Source organism: Petromyzon marinus, chromosome 13 (genome assembly GCF_048934315.1).
Source record: "Petromyzon marinus isolate PM22_M1 ecotype Great Lakes invasive population chromosome 13, UKy_Petmar_22M1.pri1.0, whole genome shotgun sequence".
Lineage (NCBI taxonomy): Eukaryota > Metazoa > Chordata > Hyperoartia > Petromyzontiformes > Petromyzontidae > Petromyzon > Petromyzon marinus.
The window spans coordinates 14,806,709-14,823,791 of record NC_133679.1 but is presented as its reverse complement, the minus strand read 5'-3'; the positions used below and the strand labels follow the sequence as shown (position 1 = coordinate 14,823,791).

Sequence of the window (17,083 nt, the reverse complement as noted above, 5' to 3'; positions counted from 1 at the left end):
TTCATGATTATTAATTAGGGGGGCTGTTCCATGTTTAGTGACGTCACCTGCTCATGATTATTAATACATGTGGAGTGACGTCACCCACTCATGATTATTAATGGCGGGGGTCCATGTGGAGGACGCCACCTGTTCATGATTATTAATGAGGGGGGCTGGCCGACATGGAGTGACGTCACGCGCGGGACACGGACATTCTTGGCTCATCGTAAATGACTCCCGCGATGACGTCATCGGTACGCTGACGTCATCGCGTAGTCCTTTCCGCCACGCAATTGCGTCACACCCCTCCGCTCAACGCGATGACGTCATCGTGATCAGCATCGTGGCTAGCGTCACCGCGCCCCGTCGGTGACGTCACCTCGTAAAATGGGGGGGGTGTTGGGGGTCACTCCCTGCCTGCCGCCGCGTTCAATTTCCGCGGCTCTCCTCCCCCCGCATCGATTGTGCGTGATGACGTCGGCACGCGCGACGCAGTGACAAGTGCCACTGTGCGCGGTGACGTCGGCAGGGCGGGGCGCCTCGCCGAACGCAACAGGTAAAGGAGGAGCGAGGAGGCCCCGCGCGGACACCCGAAGTTTCTTTTTGTTCCGCGAGGGAAGACGCTCGCTCGTCGTGTCCCGCCCTCGCCAGCTTCTTCCTTCTCCCCGATCGACATTCCCCGGCCGCCGCCGTCGCCGCCGCCGCCGCCGTCGCGAGGTGAGGGCCGCCTCACCTCGGAGAGGCCTTTGGGCCGAGAGAGAGATTTTTTTTTTGGGGGGGGAAGGGGTTTTGAAAAGTTTCGGCCGCTTTGAGGGGAGTCCGGGAAACGAGTGAAGCGGGGTACAGTGCGGGGCTGCAGGCCCCAGCGGATTCCCCAGCGCGGATGCGCGCGGCGCGGGGCCCGGCGCCGCCTGATAGGCGGAGGGCGCGCGCGAGGCGACCGGGCCCGCCCGCCTGATTGGCCGAGGGCGCGCGCTCTGTGCTCGCGGCCCCCTCCCCCCCGCGCGCGCGCAGTGGGGAATTGAGAGCGAGGGGCGGTGGAGGTTGTGTGGAGGGGGGCGAGCCCGGGGGCTCGTGTCCAGATTTCACCTGGGGCTTATGCCCCGCCCCTCCTCCAACGTAGGCCCCACCCCCAACCTACGCCCCACCCCTCACCTTGGCTGGGCCCCAACCCCCACCCCTCCCCCCTTATCCGGGCCCCACCACTCCGCGCTCTTCCTCCTCACCTGGGCAGGGCCCCGCCCCTCGTCCCCTTCACCTGGGCCGTGCCCCGCCCCTCGTCCTCCACGCCCCGGCTGGGCCCACCCTTGGGACGAGGCGTTCACCCCCGACGCTGCTGGGATCGCAGGACGCCCGAGTTCGCCAAAGTTACCTCCAAATCCACGCTCCTCTTGAGCTTTGTCGAGCACGCGTGCTCAGGCCCCTAGGAGAACCCCTCCACCCACCCACCTACCTCGCCTTGATTACTCCGGCGAGAAGGGACGGGGAGAGAGCGGCGCTGCAAAGGTGCGTGGCTGTGAAACTTGGTGGTGGCGGAGGCCGGGTCACAGAGTTTCCTTGGGGGTTTATGTGGGGTACCTGAGGGTCCCATGGCATCTCTGATTGTCTCCGAGGGTATCTATGAGTTCCTTAGAGTGTCCATTGGTCTCTGCGGGTCTCGTGGAATTTGAGAGGTTCCATTGGGTTAACTGGGATTTTTAGGGTTTCTTAAGTTTCTTTTGGTTGCTTGTCAGCTGTAGGACTAAAGGATTATTGGGGTCTGTTGGAGACTTTGTGGCCTCCCTTTGGTCTTTACGGTGTATGTGTTGTCTATATGGAGTATCTATACGCTTTTAGGGTTTTCTATGGGTTCTGGGTTTATATGGGGGTCTCTGTGGTCTCTAGGAGTTCTTTGGAGTCTTTTAAAGGTGTTTTGGTGGCTCCGAGTTATCTTGGGTCTCTAGACCTTTCCAGTAGTCCGAGTTCTTTTGGCGCTATAGTTTTCTTTCGGGATTTGAGGGGTCTGTAAATATCCCTTCATGAACTTGGTGTGAGTTGGGGTGCCAAGAGGTTTCCTTTGAGTCTTATTTAAATCCACTGTTAGTTTTAGCGTTTCTTGATGTTTGTGTGTCCTTTTTGGTCCTCACTGGTCTCAGTTTTCTTCGTGTGGGCCTGAGTGTACGTGGTGATGCTGAGAGAGGGATGGAGGTGGCGGGATATGAGGGAAGGGGGGTCTGGCTTCAGACACCACTGGTTCCATCCCCGCACTGTCAGTCAACATCTCCATTGAGCTAAAAGCAAAGAGCGCCAGCGGAACGGCCGCCAAGTTCACGGTTGCTTCAGGTACCACAGCCTCGCGGGGATCCTAAAAACAAGACCCTGCCAGGCACGGGTGGGGGAGGGGGGCTCATCATCATCAATGGAGGGTAAACCTCCTTGTTACTTCCAGCTGGGTCTCTGCAGCTGTGGAACAGGGCATTGAGGTTGGATTGTCTGCCAGGTGGGATGGGTGAGCCGAGTGATATGGTGAGCTAGGTGGGATGGTGAGCTAGGTGGGATGATGAGCCAGGTGGGATGGTGAGCCTGATGGGATTGGGAATCGAAATCTCGGAGTCCGATCCTCTCGCGCGCCACCCTCGCGTGACCTGATCCTGCTGGTCCATAGCGGTCGTACGGTGGCGTGGTGCTTCTGTGGTGAGGTGTGTACAGGGAGCAGGTAATGAGTGGAAACCGCCGGAGCGTGGCACGCGTTGGTGGACGTTTGGGCGCATTTGGGACGGTTAGGAGACGCTACGTAATTCACTCTCTTTGTAGTTTGTAAACCTGATCCATTCCACTGCTCCGAACGCACGGACGGAGGAGTGCGTTTGAGCCACGGTCTCGCGGCACGACGACGATGATGGTGATGATGATTATGCACGTGCTTAAGATGTACACGCACTCGCATGCCATTACACAGCCACCCACACACATTGTTAGGTGAACACACGCAACTAGTAATGGCAGTTACCTGATTATGCATGCACCTACTCACCTACATGCACGCACAGTGTAGAAGCCCATACACATGCAACTCTTACACACAGGTACCTACACACCCACGCATACTCTCATAATAACATCCACTAAAACACGCCCTATACTCTACACTCAAATAAACCACAAATATTTACCGAATAGCCAATTATAGACTGTTAGGGAAAGTACTGTTAGCGAGCACCTATTTCTTGGCAGAATGGCACACTCGGTGAGTGGCCAATACCCCATGTCCTGATGTTTACACACCGCACCTAGCACTCATTTGAGGCTGAGTCAACCTAGGGGAGGCCAGAGGCTGGCTCAGGAAATTGTCACTGGTGTGGTTCCCAGGTTTGTAGCGCTGTGCGCTAACCACTGCTCCCCCAATCTACACATAAACAACAACGTACGTTGTTGCACACGTAAACACTCGTGCACACACGTACCTAGACACACACGTACACACACACGTACACACACACCTACATACACACCTACACACACACCTACATACACACCTACAAAGATAAAGATCCCCCGTATAGCCTTAACAGACTGTAGGGGCAAGTGCTGTTAGCGAGCACCTATAAACGCCCGACCGCCTTTGTCTCCCTAGTGGCAATGTTTACACACCGCACCAGGTACTCATTTGAGGCTGAGTCGACCTAGGGGAGGCCCGGGACCGGTTCAGATAATCATCACTGGTGTTGGCCGTGAGCGGGAATCGAACCCGGGTCGCCAGGTTCATAGCGCAGCGCGCTAACCGCTACACTACCGCTCCCCACTACACCTACACACACACACACCTACACACACACACACTGATAAACACACCTACGAACACCCTACATGTGCTCACATTTCCCTCCACACAAAGACTAAGACCCCCCTTATCGTTTAACACGTCGGCTTTCGCGACCAATATCATCCATGATAGTTTTTTTTGGGTTAGATTGCGGAAATATAAATGTGTCGTTAAACCCGCCACCACCCGACACAGCCAATTAGAAGGGTTTGTCACGTAAGCAGAACGTGCGAATTCCTTATTAGTACAGCACACCGGTGTGTTGGAGAGAACATTCACAACATTTACCCCCCGTATAGCCTGTAGCAGACTGTTGGGGCAAGTGCTGTTCGTGAGCACCTCCGAGGTTCTGGAACGGCATTCGAGGGGGTGGGTGGCCAACACCACGCCTGGCCGCCTTTCCTAAGTAGCGATGTTTGCACACCACACCAGGTACTCATTTGAGGCTGAGTCGACCTAGGGGAAGCCCAGGACCGGTTCAGATAATTGTCACTGGTGTCCACCGGGAGCAGGAATCGAACCCTGGTGGCCGGGTTCGTAGCGCCACTGCTCCCCACTCGCACACACGCTCGCACCCTCTGCCCTACACAGACACGCGCCCGTGTTACCGGGTTCTGAGCCGACGGGCACTTGACGCTACCCGCGCCGCGTGACCTGTGCCCGCAGCATAGCCATGGCACAGCTGCTCCTGGACGTGTTCTGGTACCAGCGGCTGTGGCTGCCACCAAACCTGACGTGGGCTGACCTGGAGGACTCTCCGGGCACCGTACAGCCGCGCCCCTCCGACCTGTGGCTCACGCTCCCCGTCGCCCTGCTCTTCATCGGCGTGCGACTGCTCTTCGAGAGGTCAGCCGAAACCGCGGGATGCCCGCGCCCCGCGGGTCAGAGCCGCAGCTCAGCGGTAGCGCACGCTCCGCTTGGGGCAGAGGCTCGTGGTTGGACCCTGGCAGGCAGCCCTGTTTAATACTGCGGGCGTATCAACCGTAAGATGCCGCTACGCTCAATCCGCTTCGCAATGGGCCTTTTGAAAGAGTATAGGCCATTGTGTGCCGTCATCATGGTCCAAATTAGAATGAACTCTCTACATACTCAATTACGATTACACACCACAACGTCGACCCCTGCTGAAAAACGACTGCGGACCACCAAACATCGCACCTTCCTTCGTGGGAGCCTTGTACTATAATAATAATGATGCCAACACCAAATAATTATATTTTGATGTTAATGTCAAGCACATAGTAGTCGCACAGTAGGTCATCCGATTTGTTACCATGTGGGTCAGAGCCACTCGCTGTGCCAGCCTGGCTGACCCAATTCACCTGGGCACCCTGAAAATGGCGTTTATCTGGGTGCTGGGCTGTGCTTGGGTCTGTTTGCTAACCAGTTGCTTCACTGCCTCGTGAGTCAGAGACCTCTATCAGGCGTGTTTGCACACACTTGCCGTGAAAAGAAATCTTTGGTGGGAGGCAACAGGTTGAGATTCGAAAAATTGCCAAGTCCACGGGATCTGGGTAGCGGAGAGATGACAGCACGCCAAGTGGGTTCGTGAAGCGGTCTGCGTGGATATTTTTAAGCGTCGTCTTGCCGTGTGCGTTGGGGGTTCTCGAGCTGCTCTGGTTTCCTGCCATGTGTAAAACAACCCTGAGCATGGAATTGGCCAAACATCCAAGTGCAGCATGGGGACCCTACTGAAAACGAGTTGAATTACAAGCTCAATATTAGTTTGTTTGACCTGGTGAGACCAGGATGCAGTCTCATTTGTGAGAGCGACTGATCCGGGTTACCAAAACGACAAACGTGATTGCGTAAAATCAAGGTACAGCGATGAAGCAAAAACGGCCAACTGGAGATGGATTTTTAGCTGTTGGGTTCTATTTCATGGGCGTCCTGCGACGTGCACAGAAGCTATAAAGAACAGGTCTTAGTTACGATCGTGGTTACATAGGTCGCGATACAAACGGCGTGTACCGGTACTCTCTTTACAGGTTACAGTCATAGGGACACTGGTCTAAAACGTAACCAAAAATATACAAAGTGGGACTACATTGTTTTAGGAACAAAAAATAATCCGAGCAATAAATGACCAAAGGAAATTAGGGCAAAAAGCGCGTGTGTCACAGATCATATTCTTGTAAATATTACGTAATATATTTATTCAAAGGAATTGTCAACTTTGCCTGGTGGCCTCCCAGCCCCGTTGACGGTGACCGCTCTCCTGGCTCCATGTGTACTCTACAGGGGCATATTTGATAACGTTTGCTATGCTGGGTATTTTATTGAGGGAGCAGCAGCAGCAGCGGTCACAGGTCATGGCGAGTGTGAGTGGGCGAGTGCATGTGTGCGAGATGTGGGGGAGCGGTGGTGTAGCGGTTAGCGCTACGCTGCGCTACAAACCCAGCCACCCGAGTTCGGTTCCTGCCCACGGCCAACACCGGTGACGATTATTGGAACCGGTCCTGGGCCTCTCCCTAGGTCGGCTCGGTCTCAAATGAGTACCTGGTGCGGTGTGTAAACATCTCCACTGGGGAGACAAAGGCGGCCGGGCACGGTTCTGGCCTCCCACCCCCTTCGTGTGCCTTTCCGACCTTCATAGATGCGCTAACAGCCCTTGCCCCAAAAGTCTGTTGAGGCTATGCAGGGGCTCTCTATCTTTGTGCTAGTGTGTGAGCTCGCGCATCCTCGTCGAGAGGCCGACAGAGCACACGTGCCATCGCCGTGCGGTAGCGGCAGAGAGTCCCTGTCGCGGTGACGCCCGCTCTGTGCAAAGTCTGATCGTGGGACCTTTGAGCTGGGGATTAATCGCGTTGTGTCCCGCTGTATAAACAAACCCTGGGGGCTGGTGGGCAGGTGGGGGGGTGTGCACCGCCGCTCCGTGCGGGGACACCATGGAGACCGGCTCGCTTGCCGGGGCGGTGCCGTGTTTGTGTCGGTGACGGCCGCTTGGCGTTGACTGACGAGAACGTGCCGGCGCGTGCCCCTGGGGTGGCGGCCATTGTCCTATCCCCGCTTCTCGTCAGAGATTCGGTTCTCGGATTGCGCCATCGCTGCCGGAGAGCGTTTCCGTTCAGCCTCGTCACCGGCACGACCCTGCCTTAAAGAGAAGATGACGTTGCAGAACTATTTCTGAATTCACGTTAGAAGAGAAGGGCCCCCCCCTCTCTCTCCCCTGCTTTATCCACATTCGGGTCGCAGCTCTGATACATCCCGCAAAGAGCGTTCGGCTTAAGTTAATTGCGCAGAAGTTGGCAAAGTCTCTGAGTTGGAATAATTTGACGGTTTAACTGTTGGACTCGCCAGATCACTACGCTTGAGTACCCAATTTTAATCGAAGGTAGCTAAAACTTGGATTTTAACATGAGGTTATCAAGCCGGCGGGTGAAGCTCTGACCCGTGCCCACCATCCGCATCGTTTCTGCTTCATGTTGGGTTTTTGAGAACACAATGCCAGAGGAAGATTAGAAACGCCGCTGCACATTGACACGCTCCCAGTCCTGTCGCTCTGCTGCTGCTGCTGACGAGGCGGTTCTCCTTTCATCACGGCGCCTCTGGCATCGCAGTGAAGAGAGCCTTCAGAACCTCCCAGAGTTTGGGTTAAAGCTCCGTGGCCGGCTTTGGGAATCGAGCACCGGCTTCCAAGGTACCGGCATTCAACCTTGAGACTCGGTGCAGAGCGACCTGCGATGGTGCAAACGTCCCTAACCGAGTGCTTAATCGCTGACCTCAACGCAGAACTCCCCGGTCGCAATTAGACCGCACGCGGTGGTCCGTGCCGCATCACAACATCGCGCGGCAGACGCGGCCGTCTGCACCGATGACAATTTTGGCGAGCCCCACACCGCGACCCATATCGTCGCGCCTCTTCACGCCACTTCCATCATATGAGTCTGTGGGTCTCTGAGTCAGTCTATAGCTCAAACCACGGCCTACATAGTAGCGTCACTGCACACGTCCATCATGAGTCTGTGGGTCCCCATGTGAGTCTTGGGTCTCTGTAAGTCTGTCTATAGTCTATAGCTCGGAACATGGACCAAATAGTAATGCTGCTGCCTGCTTCGATCACTCGCCGGAAGTATTTCAGAAATCACCACATTAATCTCCCTGTGAGTCTGAGTGGCTGAGTGTATGCGAGACTTATTTACTTCCGTGACAAATTCACCGGGCGACTCCTGCAGCTCACCGACTGGCTCACTCACCAGCCGCGACACGAGCCCGGAAACACTGCTGATCAGCTCCGCGCAGGGCGTGAGAAGTTAATTCCTCTGCAGGACACCCGGGAGACACCATCCGGCCCTGCCACAACTCAAGCCAGAGGCCGCAATAACGTTTAAGGGTCCGGGGTGGGAAATGTAATTTATTCCACGGAGCGCAGGAGGCTCACTCACTGGCCCTGCTTGCCCAGCTTGTTGCACCGCACAGCCTACAAAAGAACCATTCATGTGTGCCACAGATTCCTGTCGTCTTTTGGATAAACTAAAACCTCGCGTGAGAGAGAGTCCTCTGCATTCTCTCTCCAAGTGGAAGTGGCTAGCTGAACCCACACTGCACACACACACATACGGGGAGATTCTGAATCGGTTCCCTGCGAGTCCGTTTCAATGTTGGTCCCTTACCGGATTCTCATCCATAATGCCATGAGATGAAGAATCTATTCAGACGTCAGTGCTGGGAATACATCGGGCTGGTCACCCACCCCCTTGTGTGCCGTGCCGGCCTTCATAGGTGCTGCTCACTTACAGCATTTGCTCCTTCAGTCTGTTAAGGCTATGCGGAGGATCTTTGTCTTTGTGTGTAATCGTATGTTCGCCTATGTGTGTGTAACTGTGTGCGTGTGAGACCCTGCATGCTTGTGAACCTGCGTGTAACCATGTGTGTTTTCTTATAGGTGTGTGTAACCACGTCTAACTGCGTGTCTAACTGCGTGTGTGTAACAGCATGTGTAACCGCGCGGGTGCAGACGCGAGCGCAGCTGCGCGAGCGCGTGCAGTCTCGCGCACAATCTCGCGCGCCTGTAACCGTGTGCATGCAATCTCGCGCGCATGTAACCGTGTGCGCATGTAACCGTGTGTGACCAGGTGGGTAGCCACGCCGCTGGCGCGACGCATGGGCGTGGTGGAGACGGTGCGGAGGGAGGTGCCGCCCAACGCCGTGCTGGAGAAAGTCTACCGCTCCCGCACCAAGCGGCCCACACAGGTACCGTCCCGCCCGGCCCGCCATGCCATTTTCATTATACGAGTTTAACTAACTTACGCGAGATACATCAAAATTATAACTTATTTGCAATTCTACATAAATAAATAAAAATCTCATTGAAGTGGGAGGGAGGGAAGAGAGAGAGAGGACGGCTCGGAGGCACGAGGAGGACCCACAGACGAGCGAGATCGGCAGCAAGCAGCCGTGCGGTGAAGAGCCGGTGCCAACAATTGCCCAAGCTCGGCGGTCTCCTATATATTAAGATGTTTCCAGCCATTTAATGAGCGCTTGCTACGTGCGGGAGGAAAACCGGAGCGCCCGACAAAACCCACATGTACACGTGAGGGGCGCGCACGCCGCTCCATCCTGTGCGGATGGAACGGATGGGAGTCCACGCTTGCCGTACCGCCATCTCCTGGCGAGCCGGGGTTACTGCTCCTCATCGCGACGCGAGCCGTGCACGCCGGGGCCGTCGTGCCGTCCGCTAGAAACTCGCCGCCATCGTTCACCCTCCGCCGCCGCCGCCGCTGCGGTGTCCCCTGGCTGTGGCGTCTCGCCGCAGACCGAGCTGGAGCGGCTGGTGAAGCAGTCCGACTGGACGCAGCGCCAGGTGGAGCGCTGGTTCCGGCGCCGGCGAAACCAGGACCGCGCTGGCATCATGAAGAAGTTCTGCGAGGCGAGGTGCGGAGAAACGGGGGGGGGGGTGGGGGCGGTGGGGGGGGGAGGGGGCCCTCTGTCGCCCGCGATGGCTGTCCGGTCGGTTGTGCCGAGGAAGTAATGATTCATCGGTCGATAGCGGTTCTCGTGCTCGTGACGCGCGTGCGTTGTGTGCACGCGCAACGATTCGTTATTTATAATGACGAGATAGAAATTTGCTTCTGTCTAAATGGCAATATTCATTCAGATCGGTCCAAAATTTTACTCTTCCCCCTTTTTAAATCTAAATCTCACACGGCCGAGATGGACAATGCACGTGGCCGTACTCGGAATGGTGAAAACGAAACGGCACCAGCGAGCAGTTGGGAGACGGCGCCGAGGAACCGGTTGAAGATTGACAAAGGGCGGCACGGCGGGGCGGCACGGCGGGGTGGCACAAATGAGTCGCGTTGCGGCCTCTGTTTGTCGGACCGCACGTGAGAGCGAGCGCTGGGCAGTGGATGACGTGTGAGCGACCAGGAAGAGAAATTGATTCGTTCTCCCGCCAACCCCTTCCTCTCGCTCATCTCTTCCACTTCCTGCTGCGTCCTCCGGGCGTCTCCTCCCTGGCGACACCTCGCCTCGCCGTCCCCCCTGTCTCTCTCTCCTCCTCCTCCCTCTCCCCGTACCCCCCATGTCTTCCCCTTTCCCCGTACGCCCCTTGCCTTCCCGTCTCGCTCGCAGCTGGAGGTTTGTGTTTTACATCGTGGCGTTCTGCATGGGCATGGCCGTCATCGTCGACGTACGTACGACGCGCGCACCCAGCTCCCTTCACTCGCGACGCAGTCGGTTCGCTGGACTGTTCACGCCGAGTGATCCTGGCGACCCGGTTCACTCTCATCCTGCTTTATCGAGTTCTGCCCTGGATGAACAAACAAACTTGAAACGTGAGCGCTTTCTTACTTATCTTTTCTCACGCTCAATTTCTGATGTTTTTTGTTTTTTTTGTAGAAACCTTGGTTTTGGGAACAACGGGAATGCTGGGTCGGATACCCAAAGCAGGTAACGCACACAGGTGTACCACACCAAACACACCATGCCATACGATGGCTCACGTTGCAACACAGTACAGGAGACACCACGCAGGAATTGGGCAGACACTGTGCCCACAAAACAGCTCGAGGGAGACAAAGGCGGCCAGGTGTGCTGTGTTGGCCTTCATAAGGTGTTCACTTTCAGCACTTGCCCCAACAGTTTGTTTCGACTGCGGGGGATATTTTTTTTATTTTGGCGGGGAGTGGTAGTGCAGTGGTTAGTGCACTGCACTACGGACCTGGCGACCTGCGTTCCATTCCTGCTCGCAACCGATAAGTGGTGAGACAAAGGCGGTCGGTGGCATTGGCCACCCATGCCCCCCGTGTGCCGTACTGACCTTGATAGGTGCTCACCAACAGCACTTGCCCCAACAGTCTGTTCTTCATCTTTGTGCGTGCATTCATCTTTGTGCGTGCATCGCAGGCGCTGCTGCCCTCGCAGTACTGGTACTACACCATTGAACTCGGCTTCTACTTGTCGCTGCTCTTCAGCGTCGCGTTCGACGTCCGACGGAAAGTGAGTGGGGATGCGAGTTACACGGGACGCTTGCGCACGGGACGTGAGGACAGGACACGTGGTCACGGCATGGGAAGCTTCCGACGTGAAGTTGGACAAAAATGTCAAGCGACAAACAGCACGATGAGATTTATTGGATTGAGCGAGGTCCTTCTTATTAGAGCTTTCGAAGAGAGATGATGATGGGAGGGAATACCCAATGCGAGTTTGTGTATGCTGTTTCTATCCGCACGTCTGCGCGTCTCCCGCATGTCCTCACGTGTCCCCTTGCGTGTCCCCCCGCGTGTCCGTGCAGGATTTTAAGGAGCAGATAATTCACCACGTCGCCACCATTGTGCTCATCAGCTTCTCGTACTTCGCCAATTACATCCGGGCGGGCACCCTCGTCATGGCCGTGCACGACTCCTCCGACTACTTCCTAGAGGTGACGCTTCCATGCATGCGTGCGTGTACGTGTGTATGCGTGCGTGTACGTGTGTATGCGTGCGTGTACGTGTGTATGCGTGCGTGTACGTGTGTATGTATGTGTGTGTATGCGTGTGCGTGTACGTGTGTATGCGTGTACGTGTGTGTGCGTGTACGTGTGTGTGCGTGTACATGTGTGTGCGTGTACGTGTGTGTGCGTGTGCGTGTGTGCATGTACGTGTGTGTGCGTGTGCGTGTATGCGTACGCGTGTGTGCGTGTATGTGTGTACACGTGCGTGAGCGGACTTGGCCAACGCAATGAATGATTTCAGGTGGAGGTGGGAATGGAGGGAGCGCGCGATGCCCCTGCCGTGCGAGATGCCCCCCCCCCCTGCCGTGCGTGATGCCCCCCCCCCCCCCTGCCGTGCGTGATGCCCCCCTGCCGTGTGTTCCACAGTCGGCCAAGATGTTCAACTACGCCAGGTGGCAGCGCACGTGCGACTCCCTCTTCGTCGTCTTCACCGTCGTCTTCCTCGTCACGCGCCTCGTCATCTTCCCCTTCTGGTGCTGCCGTTGCGCTCGCTCACGCACACCCTCTCACACGGCCTCACTTGCTTCGTGTGGTCGTAAGCTTATCGATGCACTTGCATGTCCACACGCGGGCTCCCAAAGCGACATGATTATTTACTTGCATGCTCACACAGCCTTTAATTGCAAGTCACACGCACGCTCATTCACACGCGCTCACTTACGCACTCGCAAATGCTCTCACACACCCACACGCTCACCATTCACCCACACGCTCACCATTCACCCACACGCTCACCATTCACCCACATGCTCGCTCACATCTGCAAGAAACGCTCTGGCACTCGCTCACGCAGCCTTGCTCCTGCCCACTGCATGGCCACTTAAATTCCCCGCCAATCATTTTCAGCTCCTCTCTTCAGACCCCAACTTTGTCTCCTTCTCCACTCTACCCCCCTACCCCTTTTGCCATGACCCTCCCTAGTCATCGCTCACCAGAAAATGGCTCGCTCATCCCGAGGCCTCGTATTGGGAGCCGTTTAGCCGCCGTTACTGCGAGCGTTGTTACGCGTTTGTGTCGATGTGCCCCAGTTGCGTTTGGTGCTGGCCACCCCTTCCCCTCGTGTGCCATGCCAGTCGTCATAGGTGCTCGCTAACAGCACTTGTATCAACAGTCTATTAAAGGCTACATGGGGGATCTTTGTCTACACGGGCACCGCGGTGGCGAGATGTTAACTACCTCGCCTCGTATGCAGGTCGTGGGTTTGATCCCGACACTGACGCCTGCTGTATATTTGGGGGTTTGCGTGTCTCTCTCCCCGTGGTCATGTGTTTTGAGTATTTGGCTGCTATGAAGTTCCACGTCAAAAGCTGCCTCGTTGCACTAGCATTCACGGCCAGTGGACCTTACCTGGTAAAATGAAAAGTCCCGTTTAGTTTGTGTTGTCGTTCGTGGCGGTGATGTCTGCGGTGTCGCCCCTGGTGCAGGATCATCCACTGCACGGCGGTCACCTCCCTCGAGTTCTACCCCGCGTTCTTCGGCTACTACTTCTTCAACGCCATGCTCATGGTGCTGCAGCTGCTGCACATCTTCTGGGCCTACCTCATTGTGCGCATGCTCTACCGGTTCATCTTCGTCGGACAGGTAGGTCCCCCCGCCGTTGGCCGGGGAAGGGCGGGGGGGGGGGGGGTTATTGAGGACATGAATGGGCGACAAGAGATAATGGCTGAATGGGTGGGTGGGTGAGTGACTGAGCAGGTGACTGAACAGGTGGAAAAGTGGGCAGGTGAGAGAGCAGGTGAGTGTGAATGCATGAGTGGATTGGTGGGTGAGTGAATGGATGGGTGAATGAGTGAGCGTGTGGTTTGGCGGGCGGGGGATCAGGGAGGAACGTGAGCAGTGGATGATAGAGTTCATGAGTGGATGAGTGAATGGGTGAGTGCATGCGGGTGAGCAAGTGGACAGGTGAGAGGAAACCGAGTGGATAGAGTGGGTGGGCGTACGAGTGAATGGATGGGCAAGTGGAGGAGTGTGCGAGCATTGGCGTGAACTGGAGAGATTTCCCCCCCTCGCTGTCGCAGCTCGACAAGGACGAGCGGAGCGACGTGGACGAGAGCGACGCCTCGGAGGAGGAGTCCAGCACGGATTGCGCAGTGGGCTCCAACGGCGCCCTGAGGAACGGGCACGCGGGCGTGTGCGGTGGAGACAAGCGCGCCACCGCCAAGGCGCAGTAGCCGCCGCCACGGCGGGCCACGGGCAAATCCACGCCCGCGCCCGCCATTCCTGGGTTAACCGGCAGCAACCGAGGACCAAACCGATCGGACCGCGGCAGCCCAGCCTCACTACCGTGGACAGCGGCCAATCAAGCCGACGGCACTCGACCGCGTGACCGACGACACCAGCCAATCGGCCAATAGCAGTAGGCGGCCGTGACCGTCATAACCACAGCCAATCAAGAAGCGGCATCCGACCGCGTGAGGCCGTCGTCCAGTCGGCCTGACGGCGGTCCCTGGTTGGGCGTCTCCCCAGGGACGGCGGCGAACGCGCGCCTCTCACTGCGCACCGCTCTCCACCGCTGATGACGCTGGCGATGCCGCCAAGACGCGGACGGTCCAACGATGAGTTAATTTCGCACTAAAGTTTCACGTGACTTGTTTATTTTAATCAAAAGTGATGAGTAGCGATGATTTGGTTTTCCTTGTTGGTGTTACGCCAAACGAATATTAACGCGTTGCGTTATTTTAAAGCCGTTAGCGTTAATCACACTTGTTTATTTTCCGTTGTTATATATATTTTTTATCGTTATTATTCGAGCAGCGTAACACTGCCAAGGTGCAGGACCTAAACTCTTAAGATTTGCGTAACCGCAGCCGCGCGCACGAGGGACGTCGCGAGCGACCCTGCCGGGCGGCTCTCTGGCGTCTCCCTCGAGTGGCGAGACACGGCATGCCACGCGCCCCGCGCCGTCCCTGCCCTGCGCGCTGACGGCAAGCCCGCTAGCCGTCAGCGGGGGGCGCGTTCATCCGAGGGGATGCTGCTGCAGCACATCTCCTTTACGTTCCTCCCACGCGCGCACGCACTAGGCTCCTTCCGTACCTTCCCGCTTGCCGCCCTCTCCCCTCCTGCGCCGCCCTCCGTGGAGCTCGGCCTGGAGCCTTGGGCGTTCGTTCGCAGGCGGCGTGACCGCAGGGGAAGGCGGTTGGCGATTCGTGCCATTGTTTTTTTTTTAAATGTACGCCGATGACGCCTTCGTCGATGCGTGGCCTCGGCAGGTGGCACGTGGAGTTTCCCGCCAGCCTCCGTTGGAATCGGTTGCCCGCGTTAAAGATTTCCGCCAGTGCCGCTGCTGTGACATCGTATTTTGACCCGCCTCCACCGTAGAATGATTCATCCCGGGGGTTAGAATTCTACAGATTATTTGAATACCTCTCTCTCCCTGTGGTTAACACCCTCGCCACAACCCCATGCCAGTCTCTGGGTCCTTCTTGTTCAGATCCCTACCTGCCATGGGAGTGTCTCTCCTCCTTAGTCCTGCACCTTGACACAGACGACGCCACGTGTGGTAGCGCGTGAACCATGGGCAGGCGCTTCGACACGAACTCTGGGGGTAGTCTCACTCCAGGCTGGGGTGGTGGGTTGTTGGGGGGTCCTATTGCTCTCTAACAGTATTTGCACCCTGGCCGTCCATACATATGTCGTGTTTTGGTAATTTTCTACGGGTGGAGTCGTATTGCTGTAAGGGCTTGTTCTTTGGGGGTTCAATGGCTGTGCTTGGTATTCTGAGAGTCAAAAGTGTTTTCCTGCTCAAATGAGCATTGAGTTACTGGTCCTCATCTCATGCTTGCAGTCCTGACCAAGTGGTGGAAATTCTCCATTCCTATGGCGGGGCGTGTCTGCCCCCCATAAGACAGCCACTGTTAATTTCCCCACAATATGGTATTTTTATTGATCCCAGAGGGGATGACGATGGGCTGGGTCAACCCCCAACTGGAACTCGTAACCTTCTGAATGCCAGAGGTTCCGATCTCTGGGGTCTACATTGCTATGTCGCACCAGCAACTCAAATACGGTGCAAAAGTGTTGTTGTGTGTGTGGGGCACCGGTGGGGAACGTTGGCCACTGTGCTGGGTCTGTGAGGGACCGAGCCCCAATCCCTCTGTCCGTGTTTGAGCGGCGTCCGTGTTGGGCCAAGCCTGGCGTTCGCACTTCGTGACGGTGCTCGTGTGTGGGGACGCACGCACTCATTCACGTTCACTCAAACTCCATATGGACTCACTCCGACTCTCACGCGGACACATGTTTACTCACGTGCAGGGACTCACTCAGACTCACTTGCACACACTCATGGTTCACTCACACGGACTCACTCCGACTTGTGCGCATGGACTTGCACACAGACTCAAACTCGTACACTCACACACCCATCTGGACACTGCTACAAACTGACACAGGCACTCCTGCCAACACTCCTACTGGCACACACATACGCTCCTGTACACAGCCAGCTGACACTCGCATGCACATTGATTCATGCGCATACAAACACACCAATTCATCGAGCTCGGCTGTGAATTCATGAGGAGGCTGAGCCTCATATCTTTGCCCTCATGGGGCTGAGCCGGGTCATGAATATGGCCGTACTTTTGACCCTGTGCCTCTTAACCACAACCTCTTGAACCCGGACCCGGCTCCGTAATGAACGAGGCAGAGACGCCCCCTCCTCTGGATTGAGATGTGAGAGTCCCACGGCTGAAACGCACGCCCAGCGATTGCAAGAGGGATTGGTAGAGCGGTGGTCCGGAGACCCCCCCCCGTGTCCGTCTCCTTGTGCGGCCAGTCCCACTGGGGCTGTGGCGGTGTTTGATGTTTATAGGGGGAGGCGTCACCCCCCCCACTTCCCCCGACAGTGACGAGCGAGGTGAAAGTGGAGAGATCCCAGGCGGCGCTGGTGGGAGCATGAACGCGAAGCACGCTGGCCAATCGGAGCATAGTCCGAGCTCTCAACCCGCCTTACCAACAAAACGGAGCAAGCTCTGTCTAAACATAAACAAACCAACTATCACGCTTAACCATAACCCTAGCCCTACCGCGAACCACATAAACCTTGCCCAATCCACAGTTCATCAACCGACAATCACCAACTGTACCCAAACCTTCATCTTGTAAGTGCCATCGGTAGCCACGGACACCAGGCCTCCACTTCCGCTTGCCTCTGCCGCTCACTGCTGGGCAAGCGGGCGTCGTCCCTCGTGGGTACGATTTTAAAAGCGTCGCTCTCGATGTGTTCACCTCTTTCCAATATCACTTAATATGAACTTGCAATTGTATTTAATTTAAGCTTTTTTTTGTACATTTGCCTTCTAGAATAAAGAAATTATGTGCCACGGCGGTGCAGTCAGGGTTGCGCTTCTATGCCAGCAGCAGCG

General features: G+C 56.3%; 1 protein-coding gene across 3 annotated transcripts; it reads left to right on the top strand.

Annotated features, from left to right (window-relative positions):
- The first annotated feature begins 401 nt into the window (after positions 1-401).
- On the top strand, positions 402-17,043 carry CERS2 (ceramide synthase 2). 3 transcript variants are annotated; one of them, XM_032953673.2, is made up of 11 exons: positions 402-538; positions 4,451-4,630; positions 8,860-8,977; positions 9,540-9,658; positions 10,358-10,415; positions 10,625-10,675; positions 11,132-11,224; positions 11,520-11,648; positions 12,087-12,193; positions 13,145-13,301; positions 13,739-17,043. In XM_032953673.2, the coding sequence occupies exons 2-11, from the start codon at positions 4,458-4,460 to the stop codon at positions 13,889-13,891; spliced, it is 1,158 nt and encodes a 385-aa protein (XP_032809564.1). In that variant the 5' UTR covers positions 402-538; positions 4,451-4,457; the 3' UTR covers positions 13,892-17,043. The 3 variants fall into 3 exon arrangements, with proteins under 3 accessions (XP_032809564.1, XP_032809563.1, XP_032809562.1); XM_032953672.2 differs by having other exon boundaries at positions 403-699; XM_032953671.2 differs by lacking the exon at positions 402-538 and adding an exon at positions 1,212-1,488.
- Positions 17,044-17,083: the final 40 nt, after the last annotated feature.

What these genes read in the sequence shown, in the direction of transcription:
- CERS2 (XM_032953673.2), top strand. Translation starts at nt 4,458, where the DNA reads ATGGCACAGCTGCTCCTGGACGTGTTCTGGTACCAGCGGCTGTGGCTG. An exon ending in GCACCAAGCGGCCCACACAG is followed by an intron (nt 8,978 to 9,539) that starts GTACCGTCCCGC and finishes GTCTCGCCGCAG; the next exon opens with ACCGAGCTGGAGCGGCTGGT. An exon ending in CTCGTCATCTTCCCCTTCTG is followed by an intron (nt 12,194 to 13,144) that starts GTGCTGCCGTTG and finishes CCCCTGGTGCAG; the next exon opens with GATCATCCACTGCACGGCGG.